This window comes from Heliangelus exortis, chromosome 14 (genome assembly GCF_036169615.1).
Source record: "Heliangelus exortis chromosome 14, bHelExo1.hap1, whole genome shotgun sequence".
Taxonomy (NCBI): domain Eukaryota; kingdom Metazoa; phylum Chordata; class Aves; order Apodiformes; family Trochilidae; genus Heliangelus; species Heliangelus exortis.
Window position 1 is genome coordinate 9,043,879 of NC_092435.1, and position 22,395 is coordinate 9,066,273.

Sequence of the window (22,395 nt, forward strand, 5' to 3'; positions counted from 1 at the left end):
TCAACTTTATTTTCCAAGATACATAGATTTGTTTCCTAAACCCAAATATTTTTACATCTTCATCAATTCTTGGCATCCAATTCTCAGAAAGTATTTACTACATCTTGTTTACTTTCATTACTGAAAAACAATCAGAGATAGTGAATACTACACTTTTAATGGAGGGATTTTTTTTTTGCTGCCCTAGCTTCTCCAGTCTACACCTAAAGCATGCTAAACCAGAATGTGTTAGCATTTAATCTACAAGCCTTACAAGGTAGAGAACATGGAGAGCTGCAAGGTAACTACACACACACACACATAACTGCCTCTTGTTCAAATCAGGCCATAGTAACATTTTCAAGACTGTACCAGGTGTGAAGAGTAATTAGCTTCCCATATTACATCTTTATGCTATGAAATTAATTCCCCCACCCCAGAAAATGACTTGCAATTTAAAAAGGAAAAAAAAAATCCCCCCCAAAACAAAACAAAAAAAAAACCCCAACAAACCTGAATCTTGTCTTTCAATAAAAATTCATTTCACATGCCTCTCCAAACTAATATAGGAGCAGTGGTGTATTCACATTACTGCATTAACATGATTCAAAATTACCAGGATTGTAACTCATTAAAAAGTAGCAGCAGGAACTGGGCTGTCACTTGAATAGTCAACTCGATAACTGTACCACTATCTAAAGGTGGGAAAGAGAAGTACAGAGACATTTTATGAGTTGTCCAAGGTTTGCAGGTCGTTTGAATGCAACAGCCACTTCTGAATTACAACTGTTTCAAACTAAACTTTAGAAACTAAACTTCAGAATTTTTACTTTTAGTTAAAGTTCTTTGATTTAGAGACACTTTTCCCAAAAGAAGGTCAATAGCTGTGGGTAAGGCAATTAGGGAAGTAACCTCCTCTCTTGATCTCTTCCATGTTAGATGTTCAGAAATATTCACAGGCATCCTATTGAACAGGAAACTACATTTTCAGCACACCTGAAAGTGTTCAGATGAAGGTATTAAGTAGGTTTGAGCTTTGCTCTGAATTCCCACATTTCCACAGCTAGGTAAAGCTCCTGATACCTGACTTGTCCTTCAGTATATTCTGTCTTTGTATAAATCTATAATGAAGAAAAAAAATCAGAATATATCATTTTCTAATGTAAATCCAACAAGTGAATTTTGGTATTTGCATTACATGAAGGCAAAGGTAACATCTCTGCCTGGCCTAGCTGAGAATAGCAACAGGAACAGAACCAAGTGTCTCTAAGGAAGAGAAATAAATTACTACAATGCTTTAGTGATGTAACTCTCTAATGCATCATTGTGCTTTTGTAGGTAACAGCCAACAGTTTTGTAATGCTGTTCAGAACAGCTCCTAAATCACAACCTCATTTTGCTTCAGCAGTCAAACAAGGTATCAGGCTCCTGATCATACATTTTAGAGCTCTCAGATGAATGCTGACTGGTTTTTGGAGCTGTAAGAACCAGTAATGCCCTCCTATTCACTACCTGCTCTCTAACTAGATCACTACCTTCAGACAAAAGGGGGTTTAAAAATGACAGCCACTTGTACACCCGAAAAATAGGAACCACTGAAAATTCATTTACGATAAAAGCAGAGGTTGAACTCAGCATCAGTAATTTCAGTGTGAACTGGGGGTGATGGACACATAGAGCCCTCTTAAACTAAAGCTTAGATGTGAGCAAAACCACAGCATTCTCTCTCAGGAAAACTGTTGAAAAACCTTTATATGAATGGCACCAGTAACTAACAAACACACACCCCCAATTAATCTTGCTTTAGGACACCTACTAACAAAGACAGCATCTCTCAGCCACATGCATGTTAGAAGTAGAAAAATGGTTTAAGAAAGCACTCTCTGGGGATGGTAACATGCTCTGAATTAATTCAATGAGAACTTTAGCCTTTGTACAAACGTGATATAAACAACTGAATCTACCAAACCAAAACTATTAAAATAAAACTACCTAAAATTCAGCAGAAACATAGGCTAACTTATGTCCATCAAATGGGAAACTTGACCACCAACATGGAAAAGGAAACACACCAAATGCTTCAACTTAAGCACTCCTTGAACCATTTTTAACTTAGAAACACTTAGCTTACACCCTCATTTTCACACTGAAATGGTTTCTATGTAATTTTCACTATCACCAGTGTTGAAATAAGACAAAACAAGTACTCTCCAAGAAAAGATTGAGTAAATTTGTTCATAGAAATCTACACTAAAACACTCACTAAATACTCACTAAAACAAAATTATTTTCAGTTGCTATATGGACTGACAATTAAGAGCACTATCTCAAAATCCAAAGGTTACACTATACAGCTAGTTGCTAAACTTGTTATGCATTTTACCAGAGTCAAAACTCCACTTCCACTCCCAATTAACTTCACTGTTAAGGTAAGAAGAAACCTACTGTAAATATGTCTAGAAAAACCTTGTAAATATGTGTGGAAAAACCCATTTTAAAACTTATTAAAACTGTGTGACACTGAAAGACACTGGCAGCTGAAGGGGTTTTTTTATTAGTAATAGACAACTACGGACTAAAGACTACTTCAGAAGTTAAAAAAAAAAATAAAATGATGGGAGTAAAATCTTACAAAGAACTTGGTAATCTCTAAACTTCAAGAAACAGATTCATGTTCTGATATTTTCCAAGCATAGTAGCCGTTATAGATGAATATTTCTATGAAACAATAAAAGGTGTACAAAACTAATGGGAAGGAAAAAAATTCTATCAATCTTTATGGTATATTTGTAAGACTGACTTTCAAATTATGGTGTTCACACTTTGTGTTAGCTTTCCACACAAAGGTCAATTTATCAATGGGAATTACTGATGCATACCTGTCAGAATACCAGTTTTGAGGTTACATGGCAAACAGGATGGAGAAGAGGACAGAAGCTCCTACTTTGCTTTTATCTTTAATTGTGTTACAACAAATAGGTTTGGAAAGTCCCTAATAGAAATAGTAATGAAAATGATACGTCTGGGGTCAAAGTGAAGAGGTAAAATTATTTTCAAAGTGAAGAAGCCATACAATATCGCATTCTGAAAAGCACAGAGAACATCGTGACTCAAAAGAAAAAGGAAAAAGAGATCAAAAATGTCAATTTTCTTGATAAAGCAAAGAGAAAAAATTGGAATTATCTGACTTTGGAAAATCAGCAATAACCAAAGCAATACACATGACATTAACAGAGGCAGCAATTATAGCACAATGTGAGAAAAATGTATTTCAATACTGACAGCTGATGACTCAAAATGCATTCCTTTTACCAGTGTTTCTTTCTGTTTCTTTTAAATTGTCTCAAACGCTCTTTGCTATATGTCCCAGCTTCAAAAGCTCTACGGGACTTCAGTTTTCAGGCCAATTATATTTCTGGGCTAGAGAATATAAATTACCTTGTAATAAACCTTTCTTTCAAGAATAAAAATAACCATACTAATGCAGTCAAGTGCCACAATCCATGGTTGACACTATATTTAAATGCATTCCTTGATAGCTAAAAGAATATAATTTTGGACTTACCTTTTCTCCCTGTACTTCCCCTTCAAAAGAAGAAAAATATGTACAGTGCATTTGGGACAAAACCAACTAGAATTATTTAAATCTCTATCATTAACATCCAATATTAGAAAGCTAAAAGCAAAATTAAAATAAAGAACACATTATTGTTGTAAAAGCTTCTTTAATTGTGTACTTTAAGACCACTAAACCCAGGAAAAACTGAAACTACTTCCCAATTTTTAAAAACATATCTTAAATTTTTAAAACATATCTTAAAAACTTGAGATATTCATCCCTCCCAAGAACAGAGGTCACAGAAAAGTGATTTAGACAAAAGAAAAACCTGAAAGTTTTAAGAATAATATGGTTCACTTATTTTTTCTTTACTAAACATTTTGAAAACAGTACTTTCTGATTATCTCATGTGTATATGTGAAAAACACAAGTATTCATGAATAACTTTCTTTGGCTCCATAAGTATTCTAGCTTCAGAATAATTTTGCAAGGATTATTTTTTCTGCTTCATTTAGTTTTAATAATTGTAACAAATTTAAGATTTGCATGCAGTCTGCTGGAAACCTAATTCAAGGTTTCTCATTATAAACATCAAAAATACAAGTAATATTTGTATTGCTGCATCCATGACAAGAACTAAAAGAAGCAGAAAAAAAAATAATCCTCACAAAATTACTCAAACTAGAATACTTACGGAGCCAAAGAGCTTTAAATTCCTTGCAGCAAAAGGGAGTACGATTAGTTAATTTTCTTCTAGAACTTGACAATTACTTGTAATTTGGTCCAAAAATTAATGCTTTTTAAATGCAGTATGTTTAATGCTTGAAAATTGAAAACCTTTTGGATACATTGTTGACGACTGCTACATCAAACAGAAAACCAAAGTCATTTTCACTGAGCATGATTTGTCAGTAAATGGTCTGAAATTCAGAAACCTCTGCTAGATCATTCTTTAAAGACAAAATAGGAGCCAAAAAGAAACCTTGTTATTCATAGGTACTGATACTGAATTAAAACCCAAAAATACTAGCACAGTGGTGGTAAACTGTCTATTTTGAAAAGGCTCCTATCTCCTTCAAATATGAAGTCTTTCCACCACTGGAGATTTTGAGACAATGATAAGTGCTCTGTTATCAACCTGCCAGCACAAAAACGTCCCATATATAAAACTGATAAATACATATTTAGTCTAAGCCACAATTATTTTTTTATACTGCATCTGAGAAAAAGTTCAAAGAAAAGATAATTTGCTAGTGTTAGTACTGTACTCACCTATCAGATTTGGCAAAATATAACAGCCTGAGACCTGGAACTCATATGTGATCCCTAAATATTTTGGGGGACCCTGATTTATGCAAAGCAGGTAGCACTAAAGAATTTTTAATAGCACAGGGAAGAGAAAGATATCAGGTGACTTATCACAGACTCATGAACAAGCTTATTAACCACTCACTGGACAGCTGCAAGGTCATAGTAGCTCCAAGAATAAACATTTCTAACAGCTATCAATAAAATTGTTAAAAATACTACTCCAGGAATGACACATTAAGCAGTTGTTGATGCTGTCAGGAAATGCAGCAGGAAAGACAGACAGGCATTATGAAATGCAATTTATGAGTGCACGGTGGTCTCCCAACTTCACAGTGAAAAACACAGTAACTCCCTGTGTCACAACATAAGCCTGCTTAAATTTGTTAAAGATGCAAAAAAACTTCAGGCAGTTAAGCTCTACAGTTACAAGTGAGCAAGCAACTGCTACCTTGCTGGAAAAGGCACACAGCTTATATATATTGTTATACATACAGTAAACACAACAGCAAATAGGAACATGGGATGAAGTCTGAAGCCTCTGAATGCATGTTGCAAGTTTTCTGAAAGTCATCATGAAGTCATGAAAAACTAGCTGACATTTTCTGAATTCCTCTTACTTTTCATGACACTGTAAGGCATCAAATACTTCTCAATGCATTGGAAAAGCACACAGCAATGTCCTCCTTTTTAGCAGAGTACTTCAGTGACAAATTTTGGGTTCATTTTTATATACAGCTTTCAAATTTGTTCTTATTTCGAAAGCTGTCTGTATGGGTTACAGAACCATGAGCTGTTTTTATAACTGATACAAACATTTACTCCCTAAATGAACCAATATATTTTTGCATTTTGGACTAAATTTACTGATTTTTCAATATCCAATTAAAACTGTCAGTTCAAACCTTCCTGCTTGAGTCTTGTGAAAGGGAAACACAGAGAAAGTAAAATTAAATAAAAATAATTTTCTTACCCTCTGTAACTCAGGAAGATTACACAAGGTAAGTTAAAGACTCAAGGAAGTTTCTATAGAAATCAACTGAAGCCTTGACCAAGGGACCAGTAAACTCATTCATAGCTTCAGTTTATTAAACTTTGAGATCTTCCTAGATAATTTTATTGTTTTCACTACAAAATGCTTAACCAATAATTTTTGCAATTAAATGGTGAGGAGAAAAAAAAATAATCTCATCTTCAATAATCCTTCAGTGCTTTTTGAAGTATTTTAACTGTCTACATTCACATGCTTCCTAAGCCTTCACAAAATGCAAATTCTCTTAAGACAGGCTTATTTTTAGCTAGTAATACTCGTTTGTTTCTTTCCTCTTTAGTAGCTCATTAAAATGCAGGTATATGAAACGAACTAAACACTTAAAAATTCCCCTGTCCTCCAGGTACCCGTCACCAGCACATAATCCTACAGGAAACAGCAAAATCAAGTTTTCAGTATTCTGTTTCTTACACGAATCCTTGAAAGACCTTCAGAAAATTCAGCTAATCAGTGAGTTTACTTTAAAACTTTAAACACACAGGTGACTTTGGGAAAGCCATTTTTTCCATACATCCTACCCCTGTAGCCAGCTGAGGTGTACCCAACATTACAAATTCTGAAAACTTGAATATTTTAAGAGTATTCATTAAAAAATTAAGTCAAGTTTTGAGACACTCACTAGTCTAACATGAAATAAGAGCTAATTGATTTTGAACTCCATATTTAATATTTTTCTTTAAATTTTTCTCAGAGGTCCATTATATTGCCATTTTATAGTAATCATTAAAATTTACCATTCACATGAGTATACTTCAATGTAGCTTCTCAAAAAATATGACACTTATTTTAACTTTGCTTGACATTGCATAGTTGCAGTTCCAATACCATGTCTGTATGAAAACCAAACTATCATTTTATTGAGATGGATGAGGATTTCTCTTACTGCTTTTGTTGTGGTTTACTGTTGAGAGTGTTATCGATCATGTAATAGGCAACTTCTTACAATATAAGCACATCTGAAGTTTTTACTCAGTGTATTTTGGGAAAATGCTAATTTCTAAGTTTTGTCTAGAGTTGGTTTCAGGAGGACTTTGTTAATAAATTCTTAGTCTATTATGCTCAGAAAGCATCACCATCTCTCTGTTAACTAGCATACTGATCTGCCTGGACATCAGCAAAAGATATTATTCATGTAAGATAGATGAAGAGAAGATCTCCATTTGACAGATTTTTGCCTTCCAGCTTGGGTCTATCATCCTTCCCACACAGAAACATGCTAAGTTATATATTACTGTTTCATGACAGCTAGTGTGAAAATCAGACCCTAGAATGCAAAAAGATACACCAACTTGTCCCTCATCCTAACTCACTGAACTTACCATGCCTGGAAGAAAGACTTTCTCCTCCAGTTTTCAGTCAGTTTTCATCCCCTAAAGGGATGTCAGGATAATAGAACCTGTCAGTTTTACAGTAATAACACCATAAACCACCCTAAAGGAGCCTTGTATCAACCAACAAGGAGCAATTACCTTGACTCTTGACTTACTACCACCAGTCAGTAGCAGAGTTTTATCTACTCGGAGACACTAACTCACAGCTGTAAGAATGCAAATCAGATCCAGTGACTTTTTCAAAACAATGCTCACAGATAATCACTCCAGATCTCTCTAGACAAATTACTACTGAGCAGTACTTATATTCTAATACAAAACCTTCTCTTAAAGATAATATACATTGATATTTTGGATAGTAAGAAAAATAAGTGGGGCTCTGTAAGAAGGTGGATGTTGCACTACATTGATAAAAGAACAAAAGTTGTCTTATAATGCAAGTGAGCTAAGTGAAGAGTTGGGGTTTCTTACATTATTAATGTTCTTAAAGCTTAGTACCTGGAAAACAATTGAATCTATTTCACTACATGCCCAAGGATAATGACAACTGGAAGGGATAAGAAACCTACACCTGTAAATAGTTACTTTTTCTCCCAGTTTGCCTTTCAAATACAATTACTAGTAGAAAATAAGATCAAAATCAAAATTATTCATCCCTTTCATACATTTGCAGGGGACCTTTTCAAGATTTTAGGATGTCACTTCACACTCAGAAGCATCCCTCAGGTTCCTGTATCACATCCTACAGATTATTTGAGCTCATGTAATGTTAACCAGAACTACCTTACCCAGTTTTCACCTACATGAAAGCTGGGTAAATTCTCTGTTCTGTGCTATTTGAACTACTGCTCATTGTTTCAATAGATGTTTTACATGGTAAGGAAATTTGTAACAAGAAAATTCTGCATATATTTTGTATTAGGATTTAACATTCAAAACTTTCAAATTTACAATACTAATATATTTTTCCCCCTCTCTTTTGTCAACATAAGGGTCACCCAAATATATCCTGTCCTAAGTCATTTAATGCATTCTTTAAAGCATTTTGCAAATACTTGCTGTACACACCTAAAACTTTTTTGGATAGGCTCACTACAGGTTTCTTTTACGAGAAGATAACTGTGGTAAGTGAAAGTTGTGCAGGTAAGTTAGGCTGGTATAAATCTAAACACAAGACAGAAATGCACAGAAGGGAGGGTGATTGTTGGATAGAACAAGCTGAGAAACAATCCTATTATCAGTCTGAATTCTACCTACCAGACAAAAGCCTGAGTGAAAAGAAAATCATTAACTTCTCAAAATATAATTATCAAGAACTCATTTCCAGAGCAAAGGACATTTACTTAGGAAGTTACCTCTAAAACCATTGTATCAAAGCTTCACTTGAAAACAACTGACTTCGGTTTACAGAGCAAAAAGCCTCTTTCCCCAGTCAGATATTTACAGAGTCAGCACACGAAACTTTACACAAGGGTATTAAGGAAAACATTACCTGAACCACATAATCAGGGGGAAATATTACCTAGTTGTGAATAGTTTTGGACTCCGAGGCTCAATCTTTAAAAAAATTGAACCTTTTTACTAACACGTGAGCTTCTCTGTATCTGAAGAGTGACTTTCAAATCTAGCCCTGGAGTACAGCACAATACTACTGCACTAGTAGAACAAACCCAAACAGTATAAAAAAAAATCCTAATTACTTGGAGGATTTAAAAGAAATCTTGCAGTGGCACTTCAACCAACTTCAACAAAGTTTAGGTTTAACCTACTCTCCACTGCTATGAACAAAGGAAAAAAGTACTCAGCATCATTCAAAAGACATCCTGTCTGTCTCTGGAAGCCTCTCTTTTATGAAGGGCAGCTAAAAGTTACCTTAGACAGACAATATGTCCAACTCTCCATATTTATTAAATTAGGGACAATAGAGGGTGACCTTAGAGTTGACTGGAGAGTAACTCCAAAGAAAAAAAATACCTAAATCTATTTTTGAGCTCCATAAATCTATTACCTTCCTCATCTATGCTGGCACATGAATGAGAAAGGCACACACAGTACTGGTCTGAAAATATATAAAGTCCAAACCACATGATCCATTACAATGAAGACAGACAGTAACCCATCCTGCAAAGTTATGCTGAATGAAATCCCTATGTCAAGTCAATAAAGGAATTGTTAAGTATGAAATATAAGCCACCCCATATCCAAGCAGAAATTCAAAATCTTAAGCCTAAGCTACACATGAGTGGGAAGAAAAGAACACCAAAAAACCACGAGCACTCTAATTTTTTTACCATTATTATTTTCACCTTTTGAGGCACTGTCAGGATTTAAGAAAAACATTATTTCTGGTTTTGGTTCCAGCACCTAAATACTATTGTTGCCTGTGTTATCAATTGATTTTTAGTGCCAGTTAATCTTGAAATACCACTGACCAACTAGGCTTTCTCCAATGACAGCAACAGAAAAGCTATTATCATCATCTTATCGGGAAGTCAAGAAATTTCCTGTCTTAATCATGCCTTTTCCTGGGTATATTTAAGTCTGTAAGATGAAAATCTCAGGATCCTGAGCAGCCATCTTTTACAATGCAGCCATAAGTCCCTTACACAATTACTAGAAAAGATTGCTAATAAAAAAGAAATTAGAAAGAGCAAAAATACTTTGCTACTAGTGGGTTGCTATAAATTTACAAAGGATTTTTAATAACAGGAAAGTAATGAAGTTGGAATTTACCTAATCTCATTAGTGTCCAACAGCAATATCCAGTAAGACCTGACAATATTAATAAACGTCCATTTACATGTAGAAAAAGCACTATCTAGGCAATTTTTTTCACTGAAGGCAGATGTTGATAAAAACCACATAGGCTTTCTGTGGCCTAATTAAAAGGCCAATATACCATTTAACTCTCTACTCATGCCACTGAAGCCTTCACAGAAGAACTAGCTGTATTAATTTCAGTATCATCTGCTATGGGATTCTCCCTCATTCAAACATGGTTTGAGACTACAAGTGATGTTTACCATTTCAGCTTCCCTCCACTTAAAGGAAAGAAAGCATAAAAAAGGACAGAAATGAGAGGTTCAATCAGCTGATGTTTGGAACAGTGGCAATGACCAGATGAACAGCTGTTTTAAGAAAACATAACGTATGTCACTGCACACTGAACTTGCCAGGACATTAACCATGCATTCTTACCATCCCTCTATGTATTCGGTTAGTATTGGTGCAAGATCAAACACGAACAGGACATGGAAAAATTTTGCTAGTCCTCCTCCACTTTTTTTGATTTTCTGATCTTTTTTACTTTGTTTTTTTTCCTTCCTTTCTGGTTCTGATTCAACTGTGAATCTAGTCACAGTCCACAATTTTGATTTAACTACCTTCCTAGCTTTCATTTTACATTAAACATCTCCTTCCAGTCTTGATTTTCACAAACAGCAACATTAGGTACTTGATCCAGAACTACTTTGAGGCTCAGAAATAACCTAGTTGCAAGAGCAGGCTTGAAATATGGTGAAGATATGTGATCTCCATCTTCCATCAGTGACAGAATTGATAAACTGCATCAAAAAGGGGAAAGCTTCTATTGATAGACATCACAGGAGATGATCTACAATAGCAAGAGGCAACTCTACTCATCAGAGGCAAGACTGATATGTTGTGAGACTGAGTAAGAATCTATTTTGTCAGATTATAGAGGTATGAACTGACAGCTACAAAAAGATTTCTATATTATTCTAGAAGGAATGCACCAGCTGCTTTTGATGATAAGTAAATACAGGAAAATTACTGTAATAGGTAAGAGTAATGGAACTATAACGGTAATATCAATTTAATTTCTCCCAAACTGCAACAGATTAAAGCAACAACCTATTAGCACAGAGGATTAGCTGACAGGAGAAAATGATCTGCTCCTGCGATAGCAGTTATGCGTTCACTTTAGTCCACTGCTAACTGGGTATTGTTGTGTCTACGTAATGCATATGTAACTAACTCCCCATTACAGTGCTCCAAGCAGGAATTTTACTCAAAATCTGCTCTGAAACAGCTCCCCTTTTTAACATCTAAGAGAACAAAGAAATGCTTCATACTAAATTCGTCATCATCAAACCAGAGGCCTGTGACACTTGTAAATTCTAAGTTAATAATCAGGTTGTATTAAATATTAGCTTGTCTTAAACTCAAATCTAAGTGTACTGAAAAGGTATAATCAGCAACAGCATGTAAGTATTTTTAACATTTTGGTAATACTGTCAGACACAATGTGCATTTTACATCAGTACATAAGCAATGTGAATGCCTCGAAGAGGGGGATAAAAACTTGTAGGCTTATTTGCCTGTAGGGATGAAAACAGAAAATTAGTATTTCTAGATTCACCCTTAATCAGAAGTCACTGCTTATTCATATTTCAATTTAAAATTTGCTCTTGCATCCTGCTAATATCCCATGTATGTTTATGAATGCCTATCTTTTCCGGCTCATACATTAAGTAGCTATCTCAACTGAGACAAAATAATTGCTTATCTATCTGACCATTGCTTTCTCTCAACTTACTCACTGTCTTGGCTGCTCTTATAATCACTTCCTACTACCAGTCTTACGCCACCTTTCTGTCCAAACTACACTTGGAACTATTTCTCATTCCAAATGCTTTTTCTTTTATTTTTGAATCACATCTAGTTAAGTTCTCTCTCCCTAGCTTTGTTCACAGTAAACACTGTTTACCTTTTAAACACTTAATGTCAGTTTACTCATGGTCAGCTTTGGGCATCTCAGAATATTTCACTTTTCTACACACAACAGCATGGCTTGCATGACTGTTCCTGAAAACTCTCTTTTCCAAGGAAAAAAACTACCAAACAAAAAATCCCTAACTTCATGTAATGTTAAAGTATCACTTCTTTTAAGTAATTCAATATTTGTAAACTTCTATCAGAGCAACTCTTGGTCAATTACCAGTGTTATTACACTGGCTAGGTGGGACATATTTGCAAATTTTTGCAACCCATTTTCTAAATAAGGAAACAGTGAACACAGTTCAAAAGCTGTTCAAAGTAATCATTTAGAACTTCCTTTAAAAAAAATAATAACCAAAACACTCCTTAGAAAGTCTCTTAGACTTTGTCTTCTGCATAACTTCTAAGTAAGTCTTACGAGAAACAATGCAGGTTACATAGAACTGTTGTCTTTTTAGAGTTCATGCATTTTAGACAATATATGGATTAATCACAGACACTTGGAAAGTTCTGGAGTTGCAGTACCATGAATCAGTTCCACAGAAGTTATTTTCAGATGAGATACATTTATAGAAAATGCTGACACACAAAAAAGTACCTGAATGCTAATTTGTGTGGTAATTAAAGCGCTCTCTTTTATTAAATAAATCTAATCTGTTATGAAACTTCGAAGTAATGCTGAACTCAAAATACACGAATAGCTTTTTTATGACATTTTGTTCAATTTAAAAACATTTTCAGAAAGAGACATCAAATTAAAATAACATGCAAGTTTATCATACAGTTAAAAATTAAAATTTTATCAATAAATATCTGCTTTAGAATGTACACTGAATACAACAGTTACATGCAACCTTTTTCAGCCCCCCTTTAAGAGAGGCAGTAAGGTAAGTGTAACAAAGTGAGGAAATACTGTGACACAACAATTGCTACCTTCCCAATAAGATAAAAAGTTGTTGAAAATGTTCTGAAGACCTATAAATTATTCGGCTGAGTTTATCTTTCTTAAAAATTTTTATGGCAGAAAAATCTCTTATCTTCTGGCATAATAGGCCTGGCTTTACACAGACAAGAATAACATTTTAGCTCAACTTTCTTAAAAAGTGAGCTATCACTGAAGAACTCTTCATTGCATAGATAGTCAGTTTGCTATTCCTTACTCTAAAATATGAAGCAACACATGTTGCTGCACAGACACTAAAGCACCAGCCTTTGTGCTTCTACAAAGTGACTTGTAAATCTTATCTCCCACTCCCCTGTCATCCTCCAAGTATGTTGCCTTGCCCATCATCTTCAGATCTGGTATTTCCCAAAATTCCCCACAAGACTGTCATATTGGCCCTGCTAGATGCATTCTGTTCAGAAGGCAAGACAGTTTCATGTGCTGCAGTCTCCACACTTTTTATATGATGATTATAGAAGGAAGGAAGGAAAAGGTCAACACACAAGCCAGCAGACACTAGCAGCTGCAGAGCATGCTCCAAAAACCAGCACAGGATAACACACGGGAGGGGAGAAAGGGCAAATATCATCCTTGTGTGCCTGCCAGCCTCACTAGTGCTGTTTCAGTGTTACCCAAGCAAGAATTCTTAGGCATCACCACTCTTCCCTTTTTAATCTCCCTCATCAGTGATGGATCTTTGTATATGCTATATTCACTGCCATTCACCGGAATTCTTAACTTCTACTACTTTTTACTGTCTCCTTTTATACGATTACTTTTGATATAAACACTGTTAAAACTACTAATAGAATAATCCATGGACATTACTATTCCAAGCTGCCTGTCAGTCTTATGCTGGTTTTACAGATACTTTCCAAGGTATGTGTAGTGGCTGACTTTTAAAAAGTTTGTGGATCCTTAACTCAAAAAGTACCTGACCAACCGGCACACAAGAGAAAAATTCTCATTGTGGCACATATAGTACAAAAGTTTATCACTTGCAGTCCATACCAGTGTGCTGATCCACATCACTTTTCTTTCCCTTATGTGGCAAAAGCAGTTTTTCAGAGATGTTTCAATAATCATGTCATTATTTTTTTTCTACACTCCCCCAAACTCAAATACCAAACTATTACTATTTTTCAAGTTATTTGCATGTCTTTTGTTGAAACCTGGGTCTCTGGCAATCCACCTCATCTCTCATTAGATCTTTTGACAAGACCTTATGCCCTAACACTACCATGTTTGAAAAGCTTACTACAAAGACAAACTTTATATTAAGTTCTTAAAAAAAATTAACTTTCTATACTACCAAGAGAAAATAGACATACATATTGTTTTGAGGTTTTTTTTAGAAAGTTAACCAGAAATGTCCAATGAGATGTAGCTTTCCAAAACAGACTTCTACATCTTTGTTACTAGATAGTAGTCACAACATTAGAAATACTCCAGGCTGCAACCAATTTTAAAAAGCAACAACAAGGCAGCATTTTATTGTTATTAAATGCCTGGTAAGTTCTGATATTGGTGAATATTAGCTATCAAGTTAATCAAACAATATACTGGCCTATATTGTCTGTATTTCTCCAGTCAGTAATGGGGGTAACAGATTGGTTGCTGAGCAAGATAATGAATAGTTTCCAGTTCTTCCCACATAATTACCCAACAGGATTAGGGTAAATTTCCTTCTTGTTCCAAACTCACAACATATTGCTACATGCTAATATTTTGTTCCCTAATGTTCCCTTTGCTACAAAGGGTAAAAAAAAGCAAGAATATGAACTACCTGCTCTTATCAGGCTATCAGCAGTGCTACTCTTGCAGTCAAGCATAACTTGGACTTACCCCTGCCCAGAGATGACACTCACCCAAACATTACAAAGCCACTTTGGCAAATGGACATCTTTTTCATTCTAGAATAACTCATCAGCATATAGATGAGCATCATGTCATATAATCTTCCGGGCTGAGTTCTACTGCTCAAATCTAGCAGTCATGTAAGCGGAAGACAAATCCAGTGCAAGATATTGTTGCACCTGGCACTGTCATGTTGGTGGCAAAACTAACATCCCTTTTTTGGTCTGAGAAGACTGTCAAGCCAGAGCGTACAAGCACTTTGAATGCTGGTAGAGTTCATGGAGACATGCATGCTTTATCATACTGCTGCACAGACAGACATACACACATACATCAACAGCTTTCCACAAAGTGAAGATATGATGGACTAGAATGCTCTCAGAAGTATACATCAGCATTTCAAGACCTATATTTGCAGTGTCCCACTACTGTCATACACAGCTTCACATTTATAATGGGTTGATGAGGACAGGCAACATTTGCAGGAAAACGGCAACACATACAGTAACACAAAAAAAACAGAAGAAACCCACCTTAAGGAGTTCATAATGTTGAATACCATTCACACCAATGTCCGGATCAACAGCAGATGGAACAGAATAGCGAGAATTAATCGCTGTGTTTTCAGGGATAGAGATGTTAATAACTGTTGAGGGGAAGAGGGGGGCATTGTCATTTATATCCTCTATTAGGAACCTGATCTTGACCAGTCTGAAGACTTCATCAGGCAAAACAGCAACCTCCACCTCATAAAAGCAGCGATTCTCACTAGAGATGCCAGAGCACAGCTTCTCACGGTCTATGCGGTTTGCAGTTGTGAATATCTCACCAGTGTTCTCTTCCACCCGTACTAAAGGTACATCCCCAGTCTTATACACAAGCTTGAACTGCAGTGGTGAGGAAAGGGGCACATCTGGGTCCAGCGTTAGGTTAAGATCCTTGAGCAAATTGCCAATGAGGACATTTTCAGGCAGTTCTTCCCGCACTGTATAATTCTTCTCCTGTGCGCCAGATTGAAATACAATACAGGCTAACAAGACTGCCAAGAGGTAGGTTCCAGACAGCAAGTCCATCTCCAGAATGACTAATAAGTATTTGTGTAGAACACCAACAGTAGCTGCAAACAGGAAAAGGAAGAAAAAAAAAAAATCTTTAAAATTTACAGAATATTGTATTCTTAAATTGATGGAGAAATTAAAAGACTAATAACTCCCCAACAAAAAATAACCTGAACTGTTTGAAAACCCTATTAATAAACAGATATTTGAATGCACAATCCTTCGTAAAGTGTATAATATCTCTTGCAGAAATATTTAATTAAACCCATTAATGAACACTGATGTTTACTGAACTCTGCCTACTGAAGTCTTAGAACTGGATCAGAATGAAGTTTTAGTTCCTACCAGCTTAGCATCTGTTTCAAATAGACCCGTTCTAACTCATCAATATTCTTCTATTGTGCAGGTAAAAATATAATTTCTTTTCCTGCCATTTCTAATTTTACTCTCCCTGTCATCACATAGATTGATTTACTCCTGCTTATCAAGTTGTGGGGTTGAAGAAATTACCCAAGTCAGTAATTGTCCTCACCCTTTGAATACCACATTTCAGCAGTACCACTTTTAGAGCAATTTAAATTAAAATGTGAATTTGCAGTGAAGCAGATTAGGAACACTTAATATTCCTATTCTGTTTCAACCCTACACACTTCCTCTGACAAGGAGTAACAGATAAAGAACATCCTACCTAGATCTGCAAGATATGTATTTCCATGCCAGTATGATTTAACTGTAAACCTTTTTCTGGCTTTATGAATATACAAAAGGAGCAGCATGAAATAAAAATCCAATCCTGCAAGTCTTCACTTATGAAAAAAAGCATTGCTCAGTAGAGTAATTCAATTAACCTGAATGAGATTGCTGACATGGGTGGAACTCGATATACAGTTGATGTGGCACAGCTACTGCATTACCTGTCATATTTTAGTAATTCAGTGACTTATTTGCAGTACTTTAGTTACTCAGTATAAGGCACAATACAGCACTGTACAGGCATTCAGGAGTGATGAACCAGTGTACTATGAACATCCATTTCCTAAATCCATTATAATATTAAACTAAATATGTAAATAAGGAAGCCATCAGCAGTTACTGATTTTCATTAATGGTAACACTATGGTAGCAGCATGAGTTTAATGGAAGAACGGTGGTGATACTGGACAAATGCAATTGTTTGACTATTATGATTTATTAACTGTCTTGTATTTTTGTAAATATATCTCCAACAACTGTTACCCCCCTGAAGTAATTGCTCATTTACATTCAATCTGGAGAAAGCTCTTATTTCAGGAAACTACATTTTTGTATCTGCTATAGTAAAATAAATGTATTTACATTGTCTCATGCAAAACACCAAAAAAAAAAAAAAAAAAAAAAAAAAATACAACGAAGAGTTGAAATTTAAATGTTTCCCTCAAACAAAGTTCAAAGATTTGAACCTGCTAAATAGTTCTAGAGACATAGAATTTTAAGGGCAAAAAAACTCAACATGAGTCAAGTTTTCTGCTCAGATTTAGAGTGCAGTATCTTGCCATGGGGAAAGTGTTGTTCTTAAAGCAACCTATTTCTATAGCCATAGCTGTATGTGTCCTGCCTTTTGTGCCACAGCACTCATAAGAACTCTGAGGCAACAGCAATGCAAAGAAAGAAAGAACATGCTTTCTAGCAACTGAGCATCATCGTGAAAGACACTAAATCAGAGTATTTCTAATGACATACAATATTAAATGACTTTCATATTTGTTGACATATCATAAATACAAATACCACAAAAAGTGAAAATTATATAAATACAAATCTAAAAACAAAGGAAAGGCTAAAAAAAAAACTGCAAATGTAAGTGGCAGAGTCAGACAAAACAGGCCACTAAGAGAAATCACAGCAAGATAATATGGGAATGGTAACAGATGGTGGAAAAAGTTAGAGATGAACTAAGGCAGACAGACAGGATAAAAACACAAAAAGGAAAAAAAAACTGGGCAGAAAGGCAGTCACAGCTCAGTGTGTGGAAACAGGCTTTCTTGCTGACTGCAGTACAAAGGCAAAAAAGAAGTACTGAAGGCCAAATAGAGTAGTCCAGCTCTAAAGCACCTTTCATAGGCTCCAGCACTAACACTTTTAAGGTGGTAGAAAGAAACTAAAAACAAATAAAGATTTTTAACAGAAGGTAACATTCAGTTTGCCAAGCCATTTTCCCGCCTTTCAAACGAATACATTAATGTCTGTGCTACTGACTTGTGTAACTAGCAAGGCAAATGGCCCAGATGGACAGGATGGAGGGACAGAGGGGAAAAAAACACTGAGATTTCTCTCTTTCATCTGAGTAACTGTGCACTTAAATATACCTGCTTTTTTCTCCAATATATGAAAAAAGTATGGCATAGTTTCCCTATTATCATTGTTCCTTATTATCATTACTATCTTTGACTTAGCAGCGGTCCAATCAGACCTTCAAAAGTTGATAGAATATACAAGCTTGTAACTACTTAATGCAGTCTGATGTGAAGACAGAATCTTAATCTGTTCTTTATACACCAGACTCTACCTGGTTCCACCCAAGTCAGAATTCCTGTAGCATACTACAGCACTTTTCTGATATTTCTTACCTAATGTCATAGGAAAGTAGGAAATACAGTGAACAGCCCAGGTGTCCACTTCAGATGACAAAGCAATACTACTTGATACCTGGGTTCAAATTTTACTAAGCATAAAATAAATAAGCTATGGTAATATTTTGTAACTATCTCCAATCTTCAAAAACTATTAAAAATCATTCTTTTAAAATTAGAAATACTACATTAAAATCCAAAACTATACCAATATCCAAATACTGAAATTATAATAGAGAAAAAAAACCTGAAAATATCACTCACACTCTTATCTTCATTTTCCTGAACCTCTTTTAATTACATGGACAAATTTAGATAGTATAGCACACTTTTTCAATGTAATATCCCTTTCATTTGCTGCTAATCCACCATGGACTCCTTAAATGGGAGTATTTAAATTCCTGCATTAAAACTGTTTCTCTCAGTGCATAAGATCCCCATGCCACAGGCTCTGTTTGTCAGTCAATAGAATGGTTATCATGCCATTTAACTGAAAACCGAGCAACTTGTAACTATTTCAGTTCACAAGCACTCCCTCTGAAGTGTCCATGGATAATTAAAGTTCCAGAGATTTTCAATTTCTGGATCATATTGACATGGATTTCAACCTTATCCTGTACACTTCAGCTGTTATCTGTTACTGAAGATTTTTAGTGTTGGGTGTTTTGTTGGGTTGCTTTACTTTTTTTTTTTACACTTTAAGTCACTAAGAGGGCTGAACACAGAAATGCCTATCCTTTGGCACCACACCTTATATAACTAAGTGGCTGGTTTACATGGTGGTTAAGTTTTTTAAAAAGGTAGACAGTGGTAGTTCTTACAATTTTTTATGGCAATAAGTAACACCATAAAGAGATATCCCAAAGGGAATCATCCTCATTCTTGTAAAGTTAGACACAACCGCTCATTTTCACACTCTGTAATGTTTCATATATAAATTACTTTGCAATCATCAACATATATCTGTAAGATCCACTCCATGCATAGTACACTGCATGATCCTATTCAAACAAAAGACCTACCTCAAAGAGAAACTGACAATTTGTTATATTATCAAGGCTTTCAAATTCATTCCCTTATATGATTTTACTCTAAATCCACTAAGGGACTGATTTATTCTTTGATCTATTTTTTATTAGTCTAATGGTACTGACTTCAATGAAGTTTCTTTAATTTGATTTTTTTCCTTGCAATGAACAAAATTAAACTGAAAATTCTTATGGCCAGGAGATAATGAGACCCCACATCCATTCATGTCAACAAAAGAACTAAGTATGAGACATGACTTGATTACAGTTTCATGCTTTCCTGACTCAGTGTTCACTGCATTAAAAACAAAATATTTTTTAGGTTGGCTTTTAGTTTTTTTCTCTTTTTACTTTTCCATCACAGGGGATAAGAAACATGCCTCACTTGAAAAAATATAAAGTTATTGACCAAATGGCAGATTCTTGCAGCCACATGAAGCAGAAGCCAAGGTGTGGAAAACAAGCAATTGATAAACTCTTAGTGAAACAGAAATCTAAATTCCTGATATTAATCTGCAACTAATATTATGAGTACTCAGTAAAACAAGATGCTGGAAACAGTGAACAGAACTATAAATACACAGCAGCCAGTGAACATGCTGAATAGACAAATTGAACTCAATCACATTAATTTACAGTATAAAGGCTAATTTCTTTTAGTTGTTTCAAATGAATCCCTGTAAAGCTGAAGTATCTTTTTTCCTAAAATAGGAAGGACAGCTCATGTTTGGTAACATGTATCTAGCAACCCCTCAGCAGAGATTTTAAAAATAACCTGTAACTGATTTCAGATGACTGTAAGACTCTACAGTATACTTCTTTAATATAATTAACATTAGGAAATAGATACCCCGATTAGCAATGAAACAGCTTTGCACCAGGGCTTCACAGAAAGCTCAAGGTTAAGAACAAAAATCTTGGAAAACAGATGAAAATTTCCCTGAGGAGCAGGGCTATTTCCATTCTCTTAGAATGAAACACCAAGACACCTAAACAAACAACAAAAGTAGACAAAAAAACCAAAACAATAAAAACCCACACTCAAACCCTCTATAAAGATGCTGAATGTTATAACTCAAAAGCTATTTAACACTGCTCTACAAATTCCTATCTATATTTGCTATAATTCAATTACTGATTTTCAAAAGCAGTAACAAAAATACTTAATAGTATGATTCACAATGTAATTTTCCTAGTATTTTATATGTGCGTTTGTGCACATTAATACACTTTACAAATATAGTGAAAATTGCTTTAGTTTTGTTCCTTGAAAATCTGCTCATGCCTCAAACCTGAAAATGAAATCCCTGCAAAAGCAAACAAAAGTAAACCATGAACCACCTTAAGGCTTGTGAAGATCACAGTAAGACATACAAATACAATACACTTAGGCAGTCCTTCTTTAGCTTCCTTCATTAATTATTATTGTAATTAATAGCTAGCTAAGAACCAAACAACTTTTCTTCTCTTTCCTCGGTAAAATGAGAATAGTTCAGGCCACACTTCACAGAACTAAAATGTTTCATATTTTATTTCCTTCAAGCAAAAGTTTATACAACGTATACAGAAAATGTTAACGGTAGCACATTCTCCATAAAGTCTTTATAGAATAAAGAAACAGTATGTTCTTCAGTGGCAGCGTAACTACTCATTATCATAAGGGATTTTTTGTTCTTAAAGACAGCTAAAATATAAATGAGATTCAAACGAGAAGGCTGGTCAGAATTATTAAAAATATCATTAAAACCATCTTCTATAACTTAGCTTACTTCACACCAACTAACAGCCAAATTACCACATTTGTCTAGAATTATCACATGAAACAAATGGATACAATAAAACGGAGTACCTATTTTTAAATATTAAACTCCAATCTGGAATCCCCGAGTACCATGAACATGCATGTGGTGGAAATAATTTTCTTATAATTTACATATAGCTATAAATAGCAAGGAAGTAATCAACACAATGTATGTTTTAAAGCCAAATGACCCTATCTAAACACACTATTTGAATAAAACATCATATTATACAATATAGGACTCTCATAGGGGCCTGTGACCTGAGACCAAGGCCTTTACAAGGGCAGAAGACAACACCTGCATAGTTTTATTAGAGGACAAACCAAGTACCCTTTTCACAGAAATAAAAGCAAACAAAAAAAACCGCACACAACCCAAACAAAAAGAGGAAAAAAACAAAACCAGAAAAAAAACCAAAGCCAGAAAAAAAAACAAAGCCAGAAAAAAAAACAAAGCCAGAAAAAAAACAAAACCAGAAAAAAAACAAAACCAGAAAAGTCAAAAACAGAAAAAAACAAAACCAGAAAAACCAAAACAAAACCAGAAAATCAAAACAAAAACAGAAAATCAAAACAAAAACAGAAAAACCCAAAACAAAATCAGAAAAAAAACAAAACCAGAAAAAAAACAGAAAAAAACAAAACAAAACCAGAAAAAGCCAAAACAAAAACAGAAAACCCCAAACAAAAAACAAAACAAAACCAGAAAAAAAGAGAAACGGAAAAAAAAAGCAGAAAACAACAACTGACAACAAAAAAAAAAAAAAATCAAACAAAACAAACAAATAACGCAGAAAGTGAGTGTTTCCCGACTCTCTGTTCTAGCAGGCGAGCTCCTCCCAGACAAACCTTATCATCACACACTCTACCCCTCACCCTCCCCTCTCCCCCCCTTAGCAGCCCCCCAGGCGGTTTCTAGGAAAACCCTTTGCTTTTTATTACCTGAACACAGCCACAGGAACCACCACGTTTAGTTTTAGAAGGCCTGGTGACAGAAATTGCGAGAAGGCAGAAAAAATACCACAGTTTACGAGCTCTAATCCCACAACCTCGCAGCCGCGCCGAGCCCGGGGAAGCCACTGAGGAGAGAGAAAAAGGCGGGAAGGGCAGAGCAGAGCGAGCGCAGCGCCG

The 22,395-nt window shown here is 35.1% G+C and overlaps 1 protein-coding gene across 3 annotated transcripts in view; it reads right to left on the reverse strand.

Moving 5' to 3' along the window:
• Positions 1-22,395, reverse strand: part of PCDH11X (protocadherin 11 X-linked) — a 438,876-nt gene that overhangs the window by 376,946 nt on the left and 39,535 nt on the right. For 2 of the 3 annotated variants that reach the window (XM_071757565.1, XM_071757567.1), the window contains exon 2: positions 15,302-15,885. In XM_071757565.1, the coding sequence (XP_071613666.1) occupies positions 15,302-15,841 (540 nt within the window). In that variant the 5' untranslated portion in view covers positions 15,842-15,885. Of the gene's footprint in view, positions 1-15,301; positions 15,886-22,206; positions 22,359-22,395 lie in introns of those variants that run through there. The other variant, XM_071757566.1, reaches the window with a different exon arrangement.